Genomic DNA, 20297 nt, shown 5'->3' with positions numbered 1-20297 from the left:
GGTGAGTCAAAAAAAAAAAAGATAAATTAGGAATTATTCCAAGGAGTCATAAACTCTAACAAGCATGCAAAGATTAAATGTGGCTTGAAGCTGTGTGTTAGAGCTGCATCTAACACTACACTACAACTACGAGTTGCAAAGAGAGAGATTACTGGGGGGGAGAAAGCATCTTTTAAGGCCTGGTGTTACCAAGAGTGGGGGATCACGAGTTGCGAGTCATTCCAGCCGATTTGAGCAGACTCCTGTATGAGGCGCCTTAGGGATGTAATACAGGATAAACCCACCTCAACTATAACAAGGTCCAACCACATCAAATCAGTCTTTTCTTTCCTTTTTCTTAGAAACCTCACAGCAATGTTCACGCCTATAAGTCAAGCTTTCGAATATCAATTACAGGCCTGCAGCTAAAATACTTTTTGATGTATGATTCAGGAGGGAGATCATAAGTCATAACATGTCTCAATTGTTTCAGAATGAACAAAAGGAGTTCCGGTAATTAGTGAACTAAGGCAATTTGAGCAATTTTGGTATATTGAAGAAATGTTTTTACAAATATTTTTGTTAATATACAAAAACAAAACAAAAAGAAAAACCGAGAAAACATGACAAAGCATCAAATAAAATAATCTCAAATCAAAGACCCACTTACGAGCTTCCACCTGGATCTCACAGTCTTCTTTAGGCTACATCAGTACATAGATTGATCCTGCCTACAGTTATTTAAAGCTGTTAAGATGTTGACTATCAAATGTTTAAGTGTAAACTATATGATCTAGTCTGATTACAGCATCCACATTAACTAAAAGGGGGCGTGTGGTGTTTTTGTGGGGAGCGATGGGGTGTCAGACTTGTTTAGACATGCCCCAAGTTGCGTATCTTTAAGGTAACCCCCAGATTGTGAAATTCTCGCGAGATTTGAACGTTTTGTTCCTTCATTGTGTGCGACGTTTATCATATTGTACAGAAATAATAATGTTTTTTTGATGTAATGACGCTTTGATCCAAGTCTGGTTAGCATTAGGCAGACCACTTGATTAGGGAAAATTCATGGTTTGGGTTAAAATGTTCACTCTCGCGAGACCTTTTGCAAAGCAAGGGTTACCATCTGGACAGGACCCAAAGTTAACAGAGTACCACACTTGTGGTTTCTGTGCACACGTGAAGACCTCCGCGCGCCCACTAAAAGTAAATGATTAAACTTCAATCTTCGCTGCAGACAACCATCCACACCACCAACAAAACAAGTGGTAAGTTGCCTTATTTATTTAATGTGTGTTAATAATGAGAATTTTATATGCAGGTAATATGGATGCAACACGTTTAATAAGATATTTTGAAGGTTTCCACCAAGGGGGGTATTCCCAAAAGTGTATGTGGCACTTCGATTCCCCAACACATTAAGCTGCACATGCTGCTCTTGTTATGATGGATGTCAGCAATCAGAACAATACTTTACTGTCAAGTAATACTATACAACTTTGAGTAAATGGCGCCCCTGTGTGGTATAGTTCGTTTAGACAGGTGCGAGGCATTTGGTGGCATTTGCTGTGGTTAATGTGTAGCTTTTGTGTGACGATCATGTGGATTATCGAGACCCAAAGCGCTTAAAGTTTAACAGACTAATAAGATCATTACACAAAACACACATACACACTGCTTCTTTTCACAAAAACAGAGTTTATTGTAAGTCATTTCTATTTAATTCCAGCCGTTTTTATTTCAAAATATCCGGGGACCAAAGTCTATTATTTATATCACAGCGTCATTTTCCTCAGTTGCCATTTCATTTCACAACGACACTCTTCATCACAAAGTGGATAAACTACATCAATTTTTGGCAGTGGTTTTGACATTCATTGGATTATTTTACAATTTCATGGTTATACTATACTCTATATCTTTTCCATATTTATTCATAGAAGTTTATTTATTCAACATCAAACCCACATAATTTGACTACAGTTTTTTTCTGTTGTTATTTTTTATAAAGGGTCAAGTTATCACTCCACAGGCATAGCTACTGTGTGTAATATAGGGCTGCAATCATTAATTGATTGACAGAAAATGAGTTGCCAACTAAACAATTAATATGTCTATGATGCCAACCTCTCTAATGTGAAAATGTCCTGGTTCACTTAGTCTTCTATGATAGTAAACTGAATATATTTAGATTATGGACAGGCCTTTTCCAGCTTTTTGGAGGCCTTATGCAAAATCTTTTTTGCAACAGTTTCACAGCCTAGGCTATACAACACCCATATTTGTCCGCTATATTTCAGCAGAAAAACATATTGTTAAAACTAATAAAAGACTAAAGTTTAACCAATTCAACTTCTGAATAAGCCATAAAGATGTCCTTAGTGCCTCTGAATTAATTACTTGTCCCTTATAGTGTAACAAAGTTCAGAGTTTTGGTATGTTCAGGTTTCCTCATGCTTTAGTTGTAGTCAGTCTTTTCAGTGTTCAGTTCAGGTTCAGTCAGTTTTAGATCTATTCTTAGTTTTGAGGTCAGTTTATCATGCACAAAGATATCCAAAGATATTCAGTTTACTGTCATAGAAGACTAAAGTAACCAGAAAATATATACATTTGAGAAGCTGGAACCAGAGAATTTGGACACTCTTATCTTAAAAATGACTCATCATGATTAATCAGTTATCAAAATAATTGGCTATTAATTTAATAGTTGCCAACTAATCAACTAATTGTTGCAGATATGCTATTTATTATCCACAGAGTTTTGCTGACGCCACGCTCTTCTCTGCATACTTGCCCTTATCAACTTCTTCCTTGCCAGGTAATGTGGGGAGGGGCTTAATGAATTGCACTTTATTATTGTCTTTGATCAGACCGCTAACCGACCAGCAGATGCCAGTATGAGTGCAGAAAGTTTAGGTTTCTTTGTATGAAAATATGATCCCTAAATTCACCCAAATATGGTATGGAGAAAAACAAAACACTGTTAGTTATTACAACATAAATTAGAGTTTCGTACATTTTACTTTGGCCTGTTAGGTAAATATTTCAGTTTCAGCCATTTAAGGGTCATAGCAGCACCATTGTTCTTGTTATCAAGTACTGTGAGCTGCACCCATACTAAGAATAAATACCAGGCTCTCTTTTATTTACAGATTTTGTCCCACCGAGATAAATTATTTAACAGCACACTCTGCAGAAGCCTATGTACTGCTTTTGTGTGTGTGTGTGTGCGTGCGTGCATGGCTGCATGTGTGTGTGTGTGTTGGAGAACTGAGGTAAAGTAACTCGGCCAGAAACTTCTCCATCTCTTTTGTCACTGGAAGCCTTCCTGTCTCTCTCAGTGTGTACGTGTGTGTGTGTCTGTGTGTGTGTGTGTGTGTGTGTGTGTGTGTTTGTGTGTGTGTGTGTGTGCGTGCGTGCGCGTGTCTGTGGGCTTTCACTTGTGTGTAAGACGATACAGTGGAAACTTGACAATGCCCTGTTCCATCTCAGTTGTCACTGCTATGCTTTTAGCTGAGTACCTTTAGCAATCCAAACACAGGAAACTTTACCATGTGATTGTGTTTGAATCCTGTGAGAATTACATAACACATGTATAATTAGTCTGTACATGTTTGTTAAGATGTGACCTGAGAGTAGTCCGCATTTGTCTTCATGCACAAGACAGTGGAGTAATACGTGTCAGTTTGCTTTTTTTCTAGCAGTTTTGGTTGCAGAAATAGGGGAAGGAAACAAGTCAAACAAGAAAAACCAGCTGAGTTGCCTTACTCATCATTACACAAGGAAACTCAGCTGCTTTTATGAGTCTCACAGGACTGCTCTGTTATTGACCTATGTCCATGAAATTATCCTTATCATTTGCTTATCGCGTCTTTCCTTCTCGAATGTTGTTCCTTGGCTCTTGAAACAGCACAGGTCTGTGTGTTTTTTTGTACTTTAACTTGTTGAATAGCAGCGCCCTGCCCTCTGCGCAGAATGCTCAGTGTTCAAGGTTCAGGAAGATAACGAGAGGTGAGTGGCTGACGCATAGCTCGTGTTATGTTACCAGAGACTCATATCAGATTACCGTTGACAGCAGGTTGGCTGAAACTGTAGCTGTATTCAGATCGCTGGGGCTCAAACAACCAGGAACTGGGTCTCACAAAGGATTTTTAAAGAAGCTAAAGACAACAGCTAACAGAGTGCTTCCTGTTGTTTAAAGAAGAGCGTTACCATGGGTAAGGAGACACAACATGGTCTATTGCTTTTGCTGTGTTTATCAGGACTTGCTCGTTGTTCGGCAGCGTTGGTATTTTGGACAGCTGTGGTGGAAATAAGCTATGTTAACAGCAACAATAAGACTGAGGACCGGTATTGTGAGTGCGGAGTGTATGGCCGTAGCTCTCTCCTGACGAAAGCCTCAGGCATAGTTGCACTTCCCAAGGGAGATCCCAGAGGCTGTGGTCCGGATCCTGTCTACACTCGCAATTCCAGCTCACCACCCTGGATAGCCCTGATTAAAAGGGGCAACTGTACCTTCAGTGAGAAGATCAATGCTGCCAAACGTCAAGGAGCATCAGGTGTGGTCGTGTATAATGTGGATGGCAGTGGCAACAGCACCACTCACATGTCACACTCGGATGCAGCTGGTATTGTGGCCATCATGGTTGGCAACGTTCAGGGCATGGAGGTTGTCAACTTGGTGAAGAATGGAACAGAAGTGTACATGCTTATTGATGTAGGCAGCCCTCACGGACCCTGGATGGACACCTACTGGCTTTACTTCCTGTCCATCGCCTTCTTCATTGTGACAGCAGCCTCGATTTCCTACTTTGTGTTTGTCTCTGCAAACCGTCTCTACGGCATGCGCATGCACAGGCGCGATGAGAGAAGGCTGAAATCGGAGGCCAAGAAGGCGATTGGGCGTCTACAAGTGCGCAAACTGAAGACAGGGGATGATGAAACTGATTCCGACTCCCATATGTGTGCTGTGTGCATTGATGCTTACAAGTCAGGTGAAGTGGTGACAGTGCTGATATGTGACCACATCTTCCACAAATCCTGCATTGAGCCCTGGTTGCTGGAGAAAAGGACCTGCCCTATGTGTAAGTGCGACATCCTGAAGGCCTTGGGAGTTGAGGAAGAGTCAAAAGATGATATTTCTGTTGAGTCAACACCAGAGGTCACTGTAATCACAATAACAGGAGGAGAACCCATATATGAGGTTCCACTGAATGACCCAGCGGACCCTGACCTACTGAGACAACAGAATAGCTATGACAACAGGGCCTTTGAGGGAGATTCACGGGCCGCAAGAGAGTGAACAGCAACAGCAACGGAAACAAAACAGCAACAAACTAGGACACGGTCACATTACCTGTGTGAAATCAATTTTTTCTGGGACACATCGATTGAACCACCACAATGGAATCAAATTAGAATTTCCTAACAGGAAACACAGATATGTTGATGTTAATGGACTTTTAACAATACATTTAATTTGTGTCCATCTTTGGTGCATGTGTGTAGTCATCAGGTGTGTTCATAAAGTTAACCATAGGTTGTTGAATTAAATTGTAAAGTGAGTAGCTGTGGAGTGATGCCACTGTCAAATTTCTGTTTTGCATACTGAACACAAGCACAACCCTGGCTGGGGAGGAAGTGCAGCAGAACATTTGAATATCTGTTTGAAATCGTGGCCAAATTTCCTCAAATAGTCACAGTCCCTGAAAATTAATAATGAATTTATTTTAAAAACCAGAGCAGAGTTTATTATATATTATTATATACTCATTCCCATAATTAGCAACAATTTGACTTTTTGATTTGATGTCTACTCTTTTTAAATTAGAATACATTTTTGTTTCCTTTTCATCGTCAGGTTGTCAGGCTGTGTTTATACACACCCTTATGAACACACCCTCGACTGGAAAAACAGCATGACACACATTGCACTGTGATGAGTGAATAATATCACCTGAGGGGCTGAGACTCTTTAGAAACATGATTTATAGAAACATTTTACCGCAAATGAAGTGAGAGTAGTTAGTTCCATCCTGATGTGTTGGTAGCTGCTATTGAAAAATAGTCCCACAGTAATGCAGCGATGTAATAAATGTCAGTGAAACTGTAGAACATATAACTGTAAAAAGAGATATAATATTTGTTGGATAGGGGGAAATTATCTTTATGTGTACTGTTTTTTGAAATTATATATACCTTATGATGAGATTGAACATGAAAGTTATGCATAAAATATGTATATTCTTTTCTTTCTCTGAACAGATGATTTCTGTGTGTATGCACAAATTCTTATGCTTTAGCAAGTCTTCCAGGTTTTTCCTTTTAATTATTTGGATTGGAGTTTATTCTATCCCTGTGGTCTACCTCTGAACTCTCACATGGGTACATTTTAGAATATATTTAACAATTCTTCCAATTCCTTAGATAAGGGTTGTCCCTTGGTAAATGATAACGCTAAAGAATTGTTTCATTTCCTTGTTTGCTGGTGGGGATAAGCTGATAATGGTAGTTAATATATTTTTCTATATTAAATCATTTTCACTGCCATGTTACAGATTCCAGGAGTCTTAAAAATGAATTCTGTAAAAATGAATATACTTGCTGTATTAAATCACATTGATGCTTATTAGAACGCAATAAATCCCTCAAAATGAGGCCAAATTTACGAGCATATGTGATTATAAGATTGGTGTTTCTTTGTGTGTGTGTTTGGTGGATGTAGGATTATTTTTGGGAATATGTGTGTGTGAATGGGCAGGTGTGTTCCTTTATGTTGGGTCTATGTATGATTAAATAGTGCCTCATTTTTAGAATTATGACTCTTGGAGGGGAGTGGATCTGTAATTACCTCTGCACAGGTGGGAGCAGATCTGCACACACCTTGAGTTCGAGCTGGATAATCATCATATCACATAAGTAGAGGGGCCTGACCGAGCATGTACAGATACGCAGCTGCATTGCAATGGAATGGAAAGATTTTTTTTTTTTTTACGAGTGCCTTTTAGAGGTACATCTATAGTTAAATGTGGAACAAAATTGCAAGCCTTTCTAAGAATATAATGAGGTTATTGAGCATATTCACGGAGCGAGTCGGTGTCATTATAAACAGCTGACACACTGTAAAATGAGCTTGTTCTTTAGACAAGTGGTTGCCAACCTGTTTGGCCCGTGACCTCTTAAAATAAAGAATGTCATTTTCTGATGCTTGAGCACAGGTTATGACCTTAACATGCTAAGTGAGCAGTTTACACACAGAGTAATTTTCCGTCCCGGATTGGTTCATTTTAAAGGATTTTCAGAAGCCTTAAGATGTGTATGAGTCCGTCGGGAAGAAATATACATTATGTTGTGTAAATAGAGGTGTTTGGTGACTCCTTAAAATGTTTGTCCCCCAGGCTGGGAACTGCATTATAGCATACTGTGAAACTACTTATTTCACATGTGCTATAATTTATTTACTCTGACTCAAGTGCTATGTATTACATTTTTAAAAGTAGGTTCTCAGTTTTTCAAGTCAGTTTTAACAATATTCAGGTGCCTTAATAAACACTGATCAGGTTTTTCTTGTTGTAATCTTTCCTCCTGTTCATACTGACCATTAAGATATTCCTTCCTAATGTAAATCATGGGGGACAGAAGTCTTTGTTCTGTATTAAAATCAATGTAAATATTTATCTGGAGCTAATACAGAGCTTTATCAATCCAAATTAGTCAAATCGAGTGGATATCTTTCAATATATATATATTTTTTAGTTCAGAATTTCCCCTTCATGTTGTAGTCCTGTCACTGCAGCTCAATAAGGAAACACTGTCCTGGAAAATACAATGAAATTGACTTTGGACGATATCCATTTGATAAGACTAACTGCTGAAGCTTCATATACGCGTCAGATACATTTTTAGATACATTTTTGCCAGAAATGAGGACTGTGGATTTTGTCCCTCATGACTTCCGTTATATACGGGTCAATGACATATAAGGATTTAGAACAATTCAATTGTAGAATAATAAAAACAAGCATATCTAATGCAGTAGTTCAAACATTCAGAATGTTGTGTACCTGAAGCTCCATATTATACATTTGAAATTAAGTGATTTTAGTGGGTTTTTCAAGATTAATTGGCACTGGCCTTTAAAAAGAGTCATGTGGTGCGACCACGATTCATCTTGAAATAAATTAATTTAGTTAACATGCTTCACATCTTTTTTTTACAAGTTTTCAGTAATATAAAGTGTTTGGAAACAAAGTATTTGCATTTTTTTTAAAATCTTTGTAAATGATGGTCTTTTATTTATATAAGATATTTCAAGATGAATCATGGTCGCACCAAATGACTTTTTTTTCAGGCCAGTGCCAATTAATCTTGAAAAACCCCCACTAAAATCACTTTCAAATTGTAATATGAATTGTCAGGTACACAACATTCTGAATGTTTGAACTACTGCATTAGATATGCTTGTTTTTATTATTTAAAATTGAGTTGTTGAAAATCCTTATACGTCATTGACCCATACACATTTAGAAGGGACAGTATTAGCAGGAGTAATGATTACTTGGAGGAAAACCTCTTTCCATGTTCATATTGGCACTGAACTATTGGTTTTAAGCTATCCTTTAATATTCAAGTTTCCCAAGAACTGCTTGGTTAATCACAATACCATGAAAGAGTTCGCTTTAAAAAGTATGCGTAGGCTATGTGTGTCAGTGCAGTTGAAGTATATGAAACATCCAGGTGAGGGTAGGTACGGGGAAAAGGTGTAAAAGCTAAATCAGGTAGACTAACTGGACATGAACTGAGGGCAGAAGTTTTTAGTGAGAGCAGTAGAGCTCAGAGGATGAACTGAGTCTTTTTTTTGTCATTGTGTTCCCTCTCCCCTGTGAGTGCAGCATGTGTACTGGATTTCAGGCCAGAGCTGTGAGCTCAGCATTCATAGGTCAGATGGTTATAGTGGTATCACAGGGAGACAGAGAATCAATAGTGAACTAACTGGCCAGGCTAGGAACAACCAGCAAGCCCTGGGTTAGAGGCACGCTCTGCTCAGCGGTGGCGCTCCTCTGATTTATTGAAGTTGTTAAAGAGAAAATTGAGTCAGAAGGTTTTCATTTAATGGCATACTAGTCTGTGGCTGTACTCTAACACCGCACTTGACCTTCACTTCCAGAAAAGAATCAAACAATGGAATTAACTACTGGAGCGGTTTCAGACCTTATCTACTCCTGCACAGTCTAATCATAATAAATATCTCATGCTTTCTGTCGGAAAGAACGTGGAGGCATGGGACTGAATAAAAGATATAACGAGTAGGTCTATGTTTGTGGTTAAATAAACAGATGACGTTGGTGTATGGCTAAGCTGAAGGCCTGTGCCCAGTGCTGTGACTCAGTGTCCCAGTTAAGGTTTATGATAGCCCTGCAACACCACCTGGTGGAGAATATCATCACTCGCAATGAATTTGAATTCAGTCCTGGCAAAGGTAAAACTCTTATCCAGACAGTCCCATCCTTTCATTTTTTGGTCTCAGATACAGGATCAATTTCTTGCTTGAGTGGAAAGTACAAAGTAATAAATCCTGCCATAATGAAATAGAGTACTTCACCTGCTGTATTCTTCAAGTGCCCAGTTCTCCTTCTCTTCTTTGTCTTTGGCCCCTCTAATTCTTTATTGAGGCTTCAACACACACATATGCACACATATCTATTTGTCTATCTGTCTGGCTGTCCTTTTTTCTGTCTGTCTATCTGTCTCTGTGTCTTTTTCTCTGCTGTGGATGTGCAGTTTCAGTTGAGAGAAAGAAAAGAAAGTCTTTCTAATTAAATTATTGTAGTTTGTCTTGTCTCTGGCTCTTTTTTCCCAGACTGTCTTGAGTAAATATCCTAATGAAGGAGGAAAATGTGATTACAAAAGTGCGGTAAGAAACAAATTAATCCATTTTAGTCAGTAAGCACAACATAAAACATTTCTTGCTTCTGGTACTGCTTAAGCAGACCATTAGATCAAATGCCCTGGTATATAAATATACATATATGAATTATATATAAGGGATATGTAATCCCTTCTCCACATCTTTAGCTTTTCATTGGCTCAGTGATGAAGTGCAAATATTGAGTATATTAGTCACAACTTCTTCCCTTCAGGATTTATGTCTTTTGGCCAATCAGTTTATGGTCACATTATTAGGGAGACTCAGTCTCAGTGGCTCAGTGGCTTTTTAATGCAGCAGCATGCTGAAATGTCTGCCAGTATTATCTTATGAGGAGAAGTCTACTTCACATGTCTGCATATATTTAATGTCCCCACCATAATAACAGTGATTTAGGTTCATCCAGGTGAGAGTCAGAGCTTCTTGATGTTGTCGGCCCTTCCTTCCTTCCTGTTGTCCCCCCAGCACATCAGATAGTGCTGAGTATACCGAAATACATGGGAAAAAAACAACTCTCATCCTGTGTGTCATTGTCGTTACGGCCACACTTGTCCTGTCCTTTGACATGCCAGCCTGCTCACCCTCCATTGCTCTCTTTTCCTGCTGACTGTAAAAAGGCAGGCAGCTTGGCATATGAGGTTAAAGGAAAAGGAAAGGATGTCCCAGGAAGAAATCCCGTTTCCTCTCCAACTCAATAGCAGGGAAGGAAGTACATGTGGCATGGTTATCTATATCCCACTCAATGATCCAGATGACCACCCTAGGTAAAGACACCGGGCCTTTCATCTATTTTAAGTTTTAAGCCTTTCCTTTATTGTCATGCTGCTCACTCTACCTTACTACAACAGCTTGATGCAGTTTATCACTGTGCTTTGCGTTTCATTACAGGAGATAAATATCGTACACATCACTGTGCACTATGAAAAACTAGGCTTGTCCTTACGATCAACATGAAGAGAACTACCTTCTATCATTTTTATTTATAAATGTCTCCTGCAAGAACTGCCTCAGTATATCACCTCTCCTCTCAAAGTCAAATCACTGCTCACCAGACCAGTTACACCTCGGGTAAATACTGAACTTGAAAAGACCGACCTCCACTACTTTGCACCTTATAAATGAAATGTAATACAGAGGATTTTAAAACTTGAATATCTCATCCCACTGGTGGATTTTAAATTTTTAACCTTTAGTTAGTGACTTTTGTTATTGTTTCTGATGCTTTTGTGTGTTATGCCTTTGTCCTTTTGTCATTATTTTACTCAGGGTTTCTTGATCATAATGAGATACATATCTATCTGTGGTTTAGTTTAACTGCCAAATGGACTGCAGTGATTAAGTCTGCCACCAACTAAAGAAATATGAATACAGTATTATGCTGACTAGCAGGAATATCAAGAAAAACACTTTTTTCTTAGGAAATGATGGGATGTCTTTGATATTCTAAGTATGCCACCCACAGATCTTACATTTACATTTCCTTAAACTGAGCTACATGCAAGTGTATACATTTGTGTGCATGTCGTAGTTGGAAGTTGGGTCATTAGTGGTTTATAATGTGTCATCGATGTAGAACTGAAAGTTAGTCAATTATTAGGTTTGTTAATAGACAGAAAATTAACTAGAGTCATATGTCAAGTACAAATACTGAACATTAGCTGTTTCTAGCTTCTGGAGACTTCCTTCATCTTATATGACAAATGTTTTGGGGTTTTGAATTGTAAGTGGTTCTGGGAAACTATGAGAGCATTTTTTCAAAGTTTTCTGGCATTTTATGAACAGGATGATTAATCAATGAATTGAGAAAACAATCAGTGGATTGATTGTGGCAGCCCTACTTTAATTTATGTAATAGTCATTAATAGTAAATGTCGCCTCTATGTTTTTGCACTTTCTGCTCTGTGGTGCGGCACACATTTGTTATTCTCCTTTTCTTGTGAAGCTTCCAAATGTTCCCAACATTTTTTTGTGTGTTATAACCTCATTTCAACCTCAACATGTCTATTTCACAAACACACACAGAGATTAGAGGGAGAGAGGAAGAGAACCAGAGAAAGAGGAAGACAGATAAAGGGAGATGCTATATGTGCCTCAAGAGAAAGACACCTATAAAGCAGAAAAGGTCTGAGAAACATGTCTGCATCTCAATCCGTCTGTGTCTCAACAGCTAAACTGATGTCTCAGCACTGACCCCACATCTGTTTATGACCAGTCCTGTACTTGTCAAACCAATTTGCTAAGTAAAAATCCAGCCTATAAGAATCCTGTGTGGTTTTCCCATCAATAGCCCTATTTGTATATACTTCATAAAAATGATTTGTCAGCAGTCTTCAGACTGAGTGACTGAGCTGTGTATCATCATATGCTGGAGAAATATCCTCTTGTCTCACTCTGAATGTTGATGGCCTGAGGCAAGGTTTCAACCAAAGTTTCCTCCTAGAAGAAACTGCCACTCAGCACAGTTTGACAACACGAATCAATGATCAAGCTGCTTTTCATCAACTCCTGCCATTTTCTGTAATTTTATTCATGCATATCTTACTGGAGGCTCACTTTTCAGAAATGTCAATAGTTTGTGAAAGTGGGCATGTGATTGTGTATGTGTGTGCTTATGTATGTGTATGTGTGTCACGCTCTTTCCCAGCTGTCCATCCATCCAGTCTGATTAACTCCTTGTGTGTCCTGTTGCCCGCAGCGATTAATTAATGACCCATTTGCTTAATTGCAAAGAGCTAGCAGGACAAAGGGAAAAGGAAAAGAGGCATTGCTTAGGATTTAATGTTTATATTAGGATTTGGACATGAGAGAGCTGGTGAGAGGGGAGTTAGAAAATGAATCTCAGTTGCATGCATAACATGTAGCAGGCAGAAGTCCCATGGCGCTAGCAACAAATATGTCCCTGCTTGTCTTTTCCTGCTACCATTGTATTTTTCTGTCCTGCTGGCTTCTTGTGCATGAGTGTGGGGGTGTCTGTGTCCCCCATTCATTGTGTGTGTGGGTTTATATGTGCCTAATGTGACACAACAGAAGCTTCAGGTTGTTCTCTGTCTCTTTCTATGTTATTATGCTGAATATGCGTTCCTGAACGCAGCACACATTGACAACAGTCACCCAGTCACTCTGACCATCTGTCACAGGCCTGCCTGGGTTTTCCTACACAGTTTGTCCACAAGCTGTGGCTGCCATTTGGTTCACCAATAAAAGTCACTTGGAGGTTTGTCCTAATTATTGTTCATCCAGGGTGAGTGCTGGGGCATGGCTCAGCTACGGCTATATTTTAAAAAGTTGGTTGCTAAAATGTACATAGACTTGATGCACATGAAATGTTACTCATTAATGTGAATGTCTTCTCAATGTAAGATCTTTTGTGTAATTTATACTATAATGTAAAATGTAAAAAGACTTATTACCTTAACTTATTCCACTGAAATTTCATTAGTAACAAGTCAAGATTCTTGCATTGTTTGGAAAATATAGAACAGACTCATTATATAAGTTTCTAATTGGTTATTATTGTTTTTCTGTGTGTTTAGTGCATTAACACGCAAATGTTGTATCTGGTTTTGATGTGTTAAGAATGTAACTTGTCATACCAGGTGGATTACCTTTGTCTGACTTTGTAAGCCGTCTGCTACTACACTGCTATGAGACACCTTTCCATACCGGTTTTTTCTTTTTTTTTAATTCATCTGTATACCCTCTTAACTGTGTATTCTGTGTCTGCCTTGTGTTTACTTCTGCAAGACCACATTTTCCTGCATTTGTATTCATGTGAAGTCATCATGCCAAGGTGTGTTATGTCTGCTGGCTTAAGTTGCTACAGCAGGTGCTTTTACATGGTGAAATGATATAGATGGGAAATGGAAAGAGGTGGGGGAGGATGGAACGGTAATGGGGGAGGAATAGAAAGAGGTTGCAGTGTAGGTAGCATCTAAAGGAGGGTGGTTTAGATGTTAAAAAGATTTATGAACCAAACCACAGATCGAGATAAACTCTCCTTTCTGGAGAGTCTCCACCATAGAGGATATCAGGCTTTACCACTGTACATCTATAGATCATACAAATATACCCTTACTCACAAATCTCCTGATCCCAATGCTCCAGGGTTGTGTGTGTGTGTGTGTGTGTGTGTGTGTGTGTGTGTGTGTGTGTGTGTGTGTGTGTGTGTGTGTGTGTGTGTGTGTGTGTGTGTGACACACAGTGGTTACTGAGTGGGTACTACATTTCATGAAGTTAGGGATCATCTGTCTCATTAGGTAGCCTATGTGTATTATAATTTGGATCACAATGGTATGAAACAGTTGCATAATGTTTATTTAAGTACATCTTTTTCTTTCTGCCAATATCCTTGTTTCCCTACCTTTTTTCTTGGTTGCTAACCAAGAAATCCAATTAACTCCAAATCCATGTTCTCTTTAACCAATAAACAGTTTTGTTCATGGCTGGAATCAAGAATGATATAAAATTGTTTTGACAGCTTATGACATTTTACAACACCTCTATCCTGTCTTTGTTTTTAACTTCAAATATATCTTCAAATTTATAACCGTACTGGTTCCTTGTGACCTTTACATTTATGAAGTGCAATAACATTTTATACACAGTAAAAATCACATGGTAAGCAGATAAGCAGCAGGGAGACTAAAGTCTGAGATAAGATCCTGATTGTTTATTGCTGGGAATTGTACATGCAAGAGTATGTTTGATTCCTTGTTACAAAACACAATAAACAAATAGCGGAAGTCGTTTTTAACAATAATAATTTGTGTGTTCACATATTAATCTTATTTGATGTGTGTAATATGTCTTTAAACACTACAGTACATCAATTGTACAGTAATTTTACACTGTCATCTGATTTTCATGCGTAATTTTGGCACACATTTTGGGTTCACAGAGGTCCTTCTGATCAGCCCCTGTGGTCTGATTAGAAAATGCCATTACATTTAAGAGGATAATCTGATTGGTTGTTTTAGGGCATATTTTTGTTATGCATTCTCTTTGTGTCTAATTTATCTCAAATTAATGTTGAGACTGTTTGTAACTCTTTTAGTTCTTGCTGGCAAATGCTTAGGGTGTATCTTCATTTATGAGCGAAGACAAAAGGTGTTGTTGTTGCCAGAGGAGAATAGCAGGCTTTGTCCTGACTTTCTATATGTGCAAGCATGAGTTACATCCCAGTGAAGCTTCCTTTGTCCAAGCAATGGGATAGCTGGTCTGTGGCTGAGCTGAGGCCTGAGCGAGGGAGGGAGGAAGGGAGGGATGTGGAGCAGGAGATGAGAAATAGATATGACTCTCTGGCTTCAGGTAGGGTCATGTAGAACACCACGTGACACCACGTAAACAAAGGGGATCTTGGCCTCAGGCTGGAAGAGGATTGTTACAACGATGAGAGTGGGAGAGACAGAGGGAATCACTTTACAAAGTTTGTTTGTGTTCACCTTCTCCAAACTGCAGCCACAGCTCTTTGTGAGAGTTTGTTGTGTGGTCTAGACTGAGCTGGGATTTGTGGTTTAGGTGAGGTTAGGATGCCACCAGGGAAATAGCATGAATGTTTGTGCTTTGTGTTACAAGTGGTGCCATTATCTCGTAAGGAACCTTTTATGAAACATTTTTTAAGTTGTAACAACTTGTGTTTCTGTCCTATGTGATTAGCTTTTCCTCTGCTTTGTGTTGTGCTCTGGAAATCCTGCAGTGCATATGGATCACAATCCATTCATTAACAATGTATTATACAACTGCAGACTTGATGGATTGTTTTTAATGTTGCGTGAGGACTTTTTAGAAAATGAAGAACAGAAAACAGTCCATCATATCCATTGTAAATGTTAATAAGTTGTTAAAAGGGAAGGAACTTTTTCAAGCTGCAAAGAGGAATAGCTAATAAGACAAATCAAGTTTCAAGCTGGAGGAGTATAAACTCCAGCCAAAGGGATATTTCACAACCACGAAACCCTAAAGTTGGCTGCAATTATTTTTTTGATTAACTGATTCATCATTTGGTTAAATGTCAGAAAGTAGTGAAAAATGGTTATTGCAATTCCTAAAGGCCCATGAGAATGTGCTCAGATTGCTAATTGTGTCTAGCTAACAGTCTAAAACCCAAAGATATTCAATTTATTATCACATAATACAAAGAAAAGCAGCATGTTCAACTGATGAGCTGGACTTAGAGAATGTTTGGCGTTTCTGCTTGAAAAATTCTTATTTGATTATCAAAATAGTTACCAATTAGATGTCGATCAGCTAACAGATTAATCGAATAATTCATCTCTACTTACAGATGATCTATTTTTTTATTTCATTTTATTTCATTTTTTTAATACAATTTATATAAACCTCTAACATTAGCCTTATTAGAAAGTGATCTCGTCTTGGTTTGGCACACACACACACACACACACACACACACACACACACACACACACACACATACAGACACATTTTTCTCCCTCTCTTTATCCTCCTTGTAAATAAATGTAATTTACAGCCACTGAGCAGAGTGGTCCCTCAGAGTTCAGGCACGGCAAGTTCAACTAAATCAACTTCAACAACAACAACAGTTCTAACAACAGCAGGTTGGACATCGAGGAACCGTCCGGAATACAGGATCAATGAAAGGAAGAGCATCAGAGAGAAAGAGAGATGGCTTTCAGAGGGGGAGGGATACACTTCCGTCACCTACATGCTTGAATACACACATACACACACACACACACAAAAACTATATGGACTCTTATCTCCAGCCTGAGGGAGTCAGTCAGCATAAGTGAGGGCCCCCGCACAGAAATAGTCACCATGGCTCTCCACGCCTCTTGATTACTGCTTCAGATCTCAGCAGGTGAAGGACAATATTGTTCAGCATTATATGAGAGACATAGCCTCTACCCACAGCCCTATCCCACATTTGCATTCGTTTTGAGCCTCCTGAGTTCATACTTCTCTATCTCTCAGCCCTGAAATCCCTGAGGAGAATATACGTGGGTTCATTATGCATATTTTGATATGGAAACCCTTTCCTAAGGGATTTATATACATTGATCAGCTTTAATTATGTGTTTGTGAGTGTGTGTGTGCACTTCGTATTAAATGAGCCAGTATTTGTGACTGGCCATGTGAAGTGATGTGTGACACTGGTAACTGCAGGCTATGATGGAATATTTTCCTTGTCAGTGATTTGGCCAACACGTCATTCTCTTCAGGCTTTTTATTTTCTTGCCCTTCGAGTCAGAGTGTTTGCGTGTGTGATGTATCATGCGTGCTTGTACGAGTGCGCATGCTTTATGTGTGTATATGTGTGTGTGGGTGTGTGTGTGTGTGTAGGGTTAAGAAATGGGCCTGTCAGAAGTGAATGATCAGACTAATCAGGTGGAACACAGCAGACAGTGGGATTAAGACACACTGGAGAGAAAAGCCCAAATATAGACAGGGTCAACACACACCGCACGCTAGGGGAGTGTGTGTCTGTGTGTGTGTGTGTGTGTATGTGTGTGTGTACTGTAGACCCAGTCTTGTGATGTCCCATGATAGGCCTTCCTATTTAATTGCTCTACAGTATTATGACATGGGATTCTCAGAAAATCCATAATCAACATCAGTAAACCTTTTTTTCTTTGTGAGGAATCTGGTCAGGTGGGAGTTTAAAGGCACACAAACACACAGCTACAGATCAACAACAAGAACATTTATACTCACGTACAGTACTATCTGCCTTTTCAGTTGGACAGCAGGTTTGATCGCCTGCCAGTTTAAAAAACAAGCAGCTCTTTCAAAGACAAACCATTTTACCAGCAGGCCTTAATAGCATTAACTGTTAAGCAGAATGAGTTGTTCTAGAATAAAGCTTGACATCTTGTTTACCTCCCATAACAATCAACCCATTTAACATAAATGAACCTTACAAGCCTAAACGGATAGATCATCAGCAGAGGAGACAACAGCCTGTGTTTATCTCCTCCATCTTTCCATTTAGTTATCCAATTACTGATAAATGTACATTCTCACACTCATTTGCTTTGACAAATATTGATGCTGCTTTGGTGTGCAATACTGTGGGATAAAAACAATCATCAATATTAATGGCCATTCTATTTGGAGATAATGCTCACATTCATTATCATCCATTAATGTTTGTTTACCTAATTTTATTGGACTGTAACCTCCAAAAAGGCATATTGTGCACTCCTCAACATTGTTTACATGAGGACTCCTGAAAAAGTGGAGGCTAATTGAATTGAAAGTCGAATACACCCTGTGAAAGTTAGTCATATTAGCTGTTGTTTCCAATCAGTGGCGTGCTACAGAGATTGTCATGACACCACCAGGTCTAACTTTTATCATATTTCACATCATGTTGCTATCATACACCTCATTACACATCCAATCAAACTTGCACAGCATTGCCAAGCGGTGTGAATCCAATTTTTTTTCCGCTTTCCCCCTCTTTCCCGCAATGATTATGTTTTTTCATTCGTCTGTTTCTTATTCTCGTGGCTCGTGTTCCTCCCTCTCTTCTTCTCCCTCGGCTGTCTCTCTAGAGTTGCTCTAATTAAACATGGGGTCGGTGGTGGTACAGAGTCTTCCAGCCGAGCAGAGGAGAAAGGCTCTAATTCCAGCTCTCAGGATGGAACTCTGACACACAATGGCCCTGCCATCCTCTCTGCCCCCCATAGATTCCTTACTGAAAGCCCTCTCCTCAGGCAGCTTTTTAATAGGCCTCCCTTCACCCAGCACACACACCCACACACATACAAACACACATGCGCTGGTGCACACAAACTCACGTGCACCTATGTGGCAACTCACATGCACACAGTACACGCAGACATACACACACAAGCCATTGACCCCATGTGTGTGTCTGTCACTTGTGCTGCAGCTCACACTGCTTTGGGCTTTTTGAAGTGCTCCTAAGGCCAGACGACAGCCTTTTTACTTTTCACATCATGCAGAGGCACAACCGCTAAGCTAAGGCTACTACTCTGACTAGCCAGTATTGTAAGAATAGCACTCTAGGGCAGACTGTCGGAGACTAAATGTTCTTGGCCATTTTCCCCACATGATGTAGATTTTAAAAGCACTTGATGCATGAAGATGTAGCTTGAAAAAGTATTGTGAAAGCAGTTTTTTCTGACAGGCTACAGTTTCGTTGTGCTGAAATTGGGTTAAGGTCTATCATTTCTAAAAGAAAAGTTAATTGAAGCCAGAGCCATACCTTTAAACAAAAAAGTCTTGCTTGTGCTTGCTTTGTAGTTCTGGTAGCTTTGTATACTGTTGTGGCTTTGCTTTTATTCCAAAAGCCTTTATGAAAAATCACATTTGTGAAAATGAAACAGATTCAAATTAATTGTGTGCATCTCCAGTAACTGTGGTGCAAGCATAGAATAGTTTTGGATTTGATATTTAAAAGAAAATACTTACTTGTTATTTTATGTTTTTCTTATTGTAAACAAATCCCATGAAAAGACCAAAATCAACAATGAATCAGTTCTTTGAACAGTAATGCTGGGTGTTCCTTCATTATGAGGTGTACTATGTTTTGTTTGAGGCTATAAATACTCACTAATGCACCATGTATATTAATCCGCAGCTGAAGATAGTCCACAACAAATGCACTATATAGTCCTATTTAAGTTAAATGTACTAAAACATCAATGCCAAGTTGTTTTAAGAAATAACATAGCCTTTTAAAAAATGAAACTGTAGATATTTTGGGCCTGTTTTTAAAGATTTACATCTTCAGAAGGAAGAAATGGGCTTGGGGCTAAGAGCCACACATATGGTAGGGAAAATTGACAATACGAAAAATATAGAATAACACCAGTCTTATTCTGTAAGGTTTACTGTAACCTCTATATGAATGTTATGAAATATAATATTTCTTAGCTATATATAGAGACATATAAATGACTGAAAGCTTCTTTTAGGTAATGTGTGGGTATGTGATATTGGGGGCGGGGGCGGTGCTAAGCTGTATCCTGTGAGTCCAGGGTATTGGATCGTTGTTGATGTGTTTTTGCCCTGAATGATAATTCTGCCTGTTGGAAAGACTAGGGGTTGTTGTGCAACATCTTGGCACTCAGCTCTTCCCTCCTTTTCGTGCCATCATCTCCCCTCCGTCACTCTCTGTCCTCACTCCTCTATTTCCTTCCAGCCACCCTCCTTCAATCCTTCGCTCTCTCTAAGACTGGAGATGCGCCTTACCAGTACAAAGAGACAGTGTTTGATCAGGATGGGAAGAATGTGAGAGAACTCATCTGCCCAGTGTGATGCCCATTACGTCTTGATCTGGACTCTGTGTAGGGCAGCGAGGCCACATACATGTTTGTATCTATATAGAAGAAAAGGAGAGAAACAACAAGAAAAAGTTGTTGGCTCTGTATTGCCCTCTGAG

General features: G+C 39.1%; 2 protein-coding genes across 2 annotated transcripts in view; one reads left to right on the top strand and one right to left on the bottom strand.

Moving 5' to 3' along the window:
* Window positions 1-3957: 3957 nt before the first annotated feature.
* Window positions 3958-6646, top strand: LOC133985127 (RING finger protein 148-like). The gene has a single exon (XM_062424699.1). The coding sequence runs from the start codon at window positions 4193-4195 to the stop codon at window positions 5279-5281; it is 1089 nt and encodes a 362-aa protein (XP_062280683.1). The 5' UTR covers window positions 3958-4192; the 3' UTR covers window positions 5282-6646.
* Window positions 5904-20297, bottom strand: part of lysmd2 (LysM, putative peptidoglycan-binding, domain containing 2) — a 391867-nt gene continuing 377473 nt past the window's right edge. Inside the window, exon 4 of the transcript XR_009925438.1 lies at window positions 5904-6029. The gene's annotated coding sequence lies outside the window, so the exon portion shown is untranslated. The remainder of the gene's footprint in view (window positions 6030-20297) is intronic.

Source organism: Scomber scombrus, chromosome 1 (assembly GCF_963691925.1).
Source record: "Scomber scombrus chromosome 1, fScoSco1.1, whole genome shotgun sequence".
In the NCBI taxonomy this organism is placed as follows: Eukaryota; Metazoa; Chordata; class Actinopteri; order Scombriformes; family Scombridae; genus Scomber; species Scomber scombrus.
This window is presented reverse-complemented; position numbering and strand designations above follow the sequence as displayed.

Bases quoted from the DNA above. Each gene is read 5' to 3' on its own strand.
- LOC133985127 (XM_062424699.1), top strand. From the start codon at position 4,193: ATGGGTAAGGAGACACAACATGGTCTATTGCTTTTGCTGTGTTTATCA.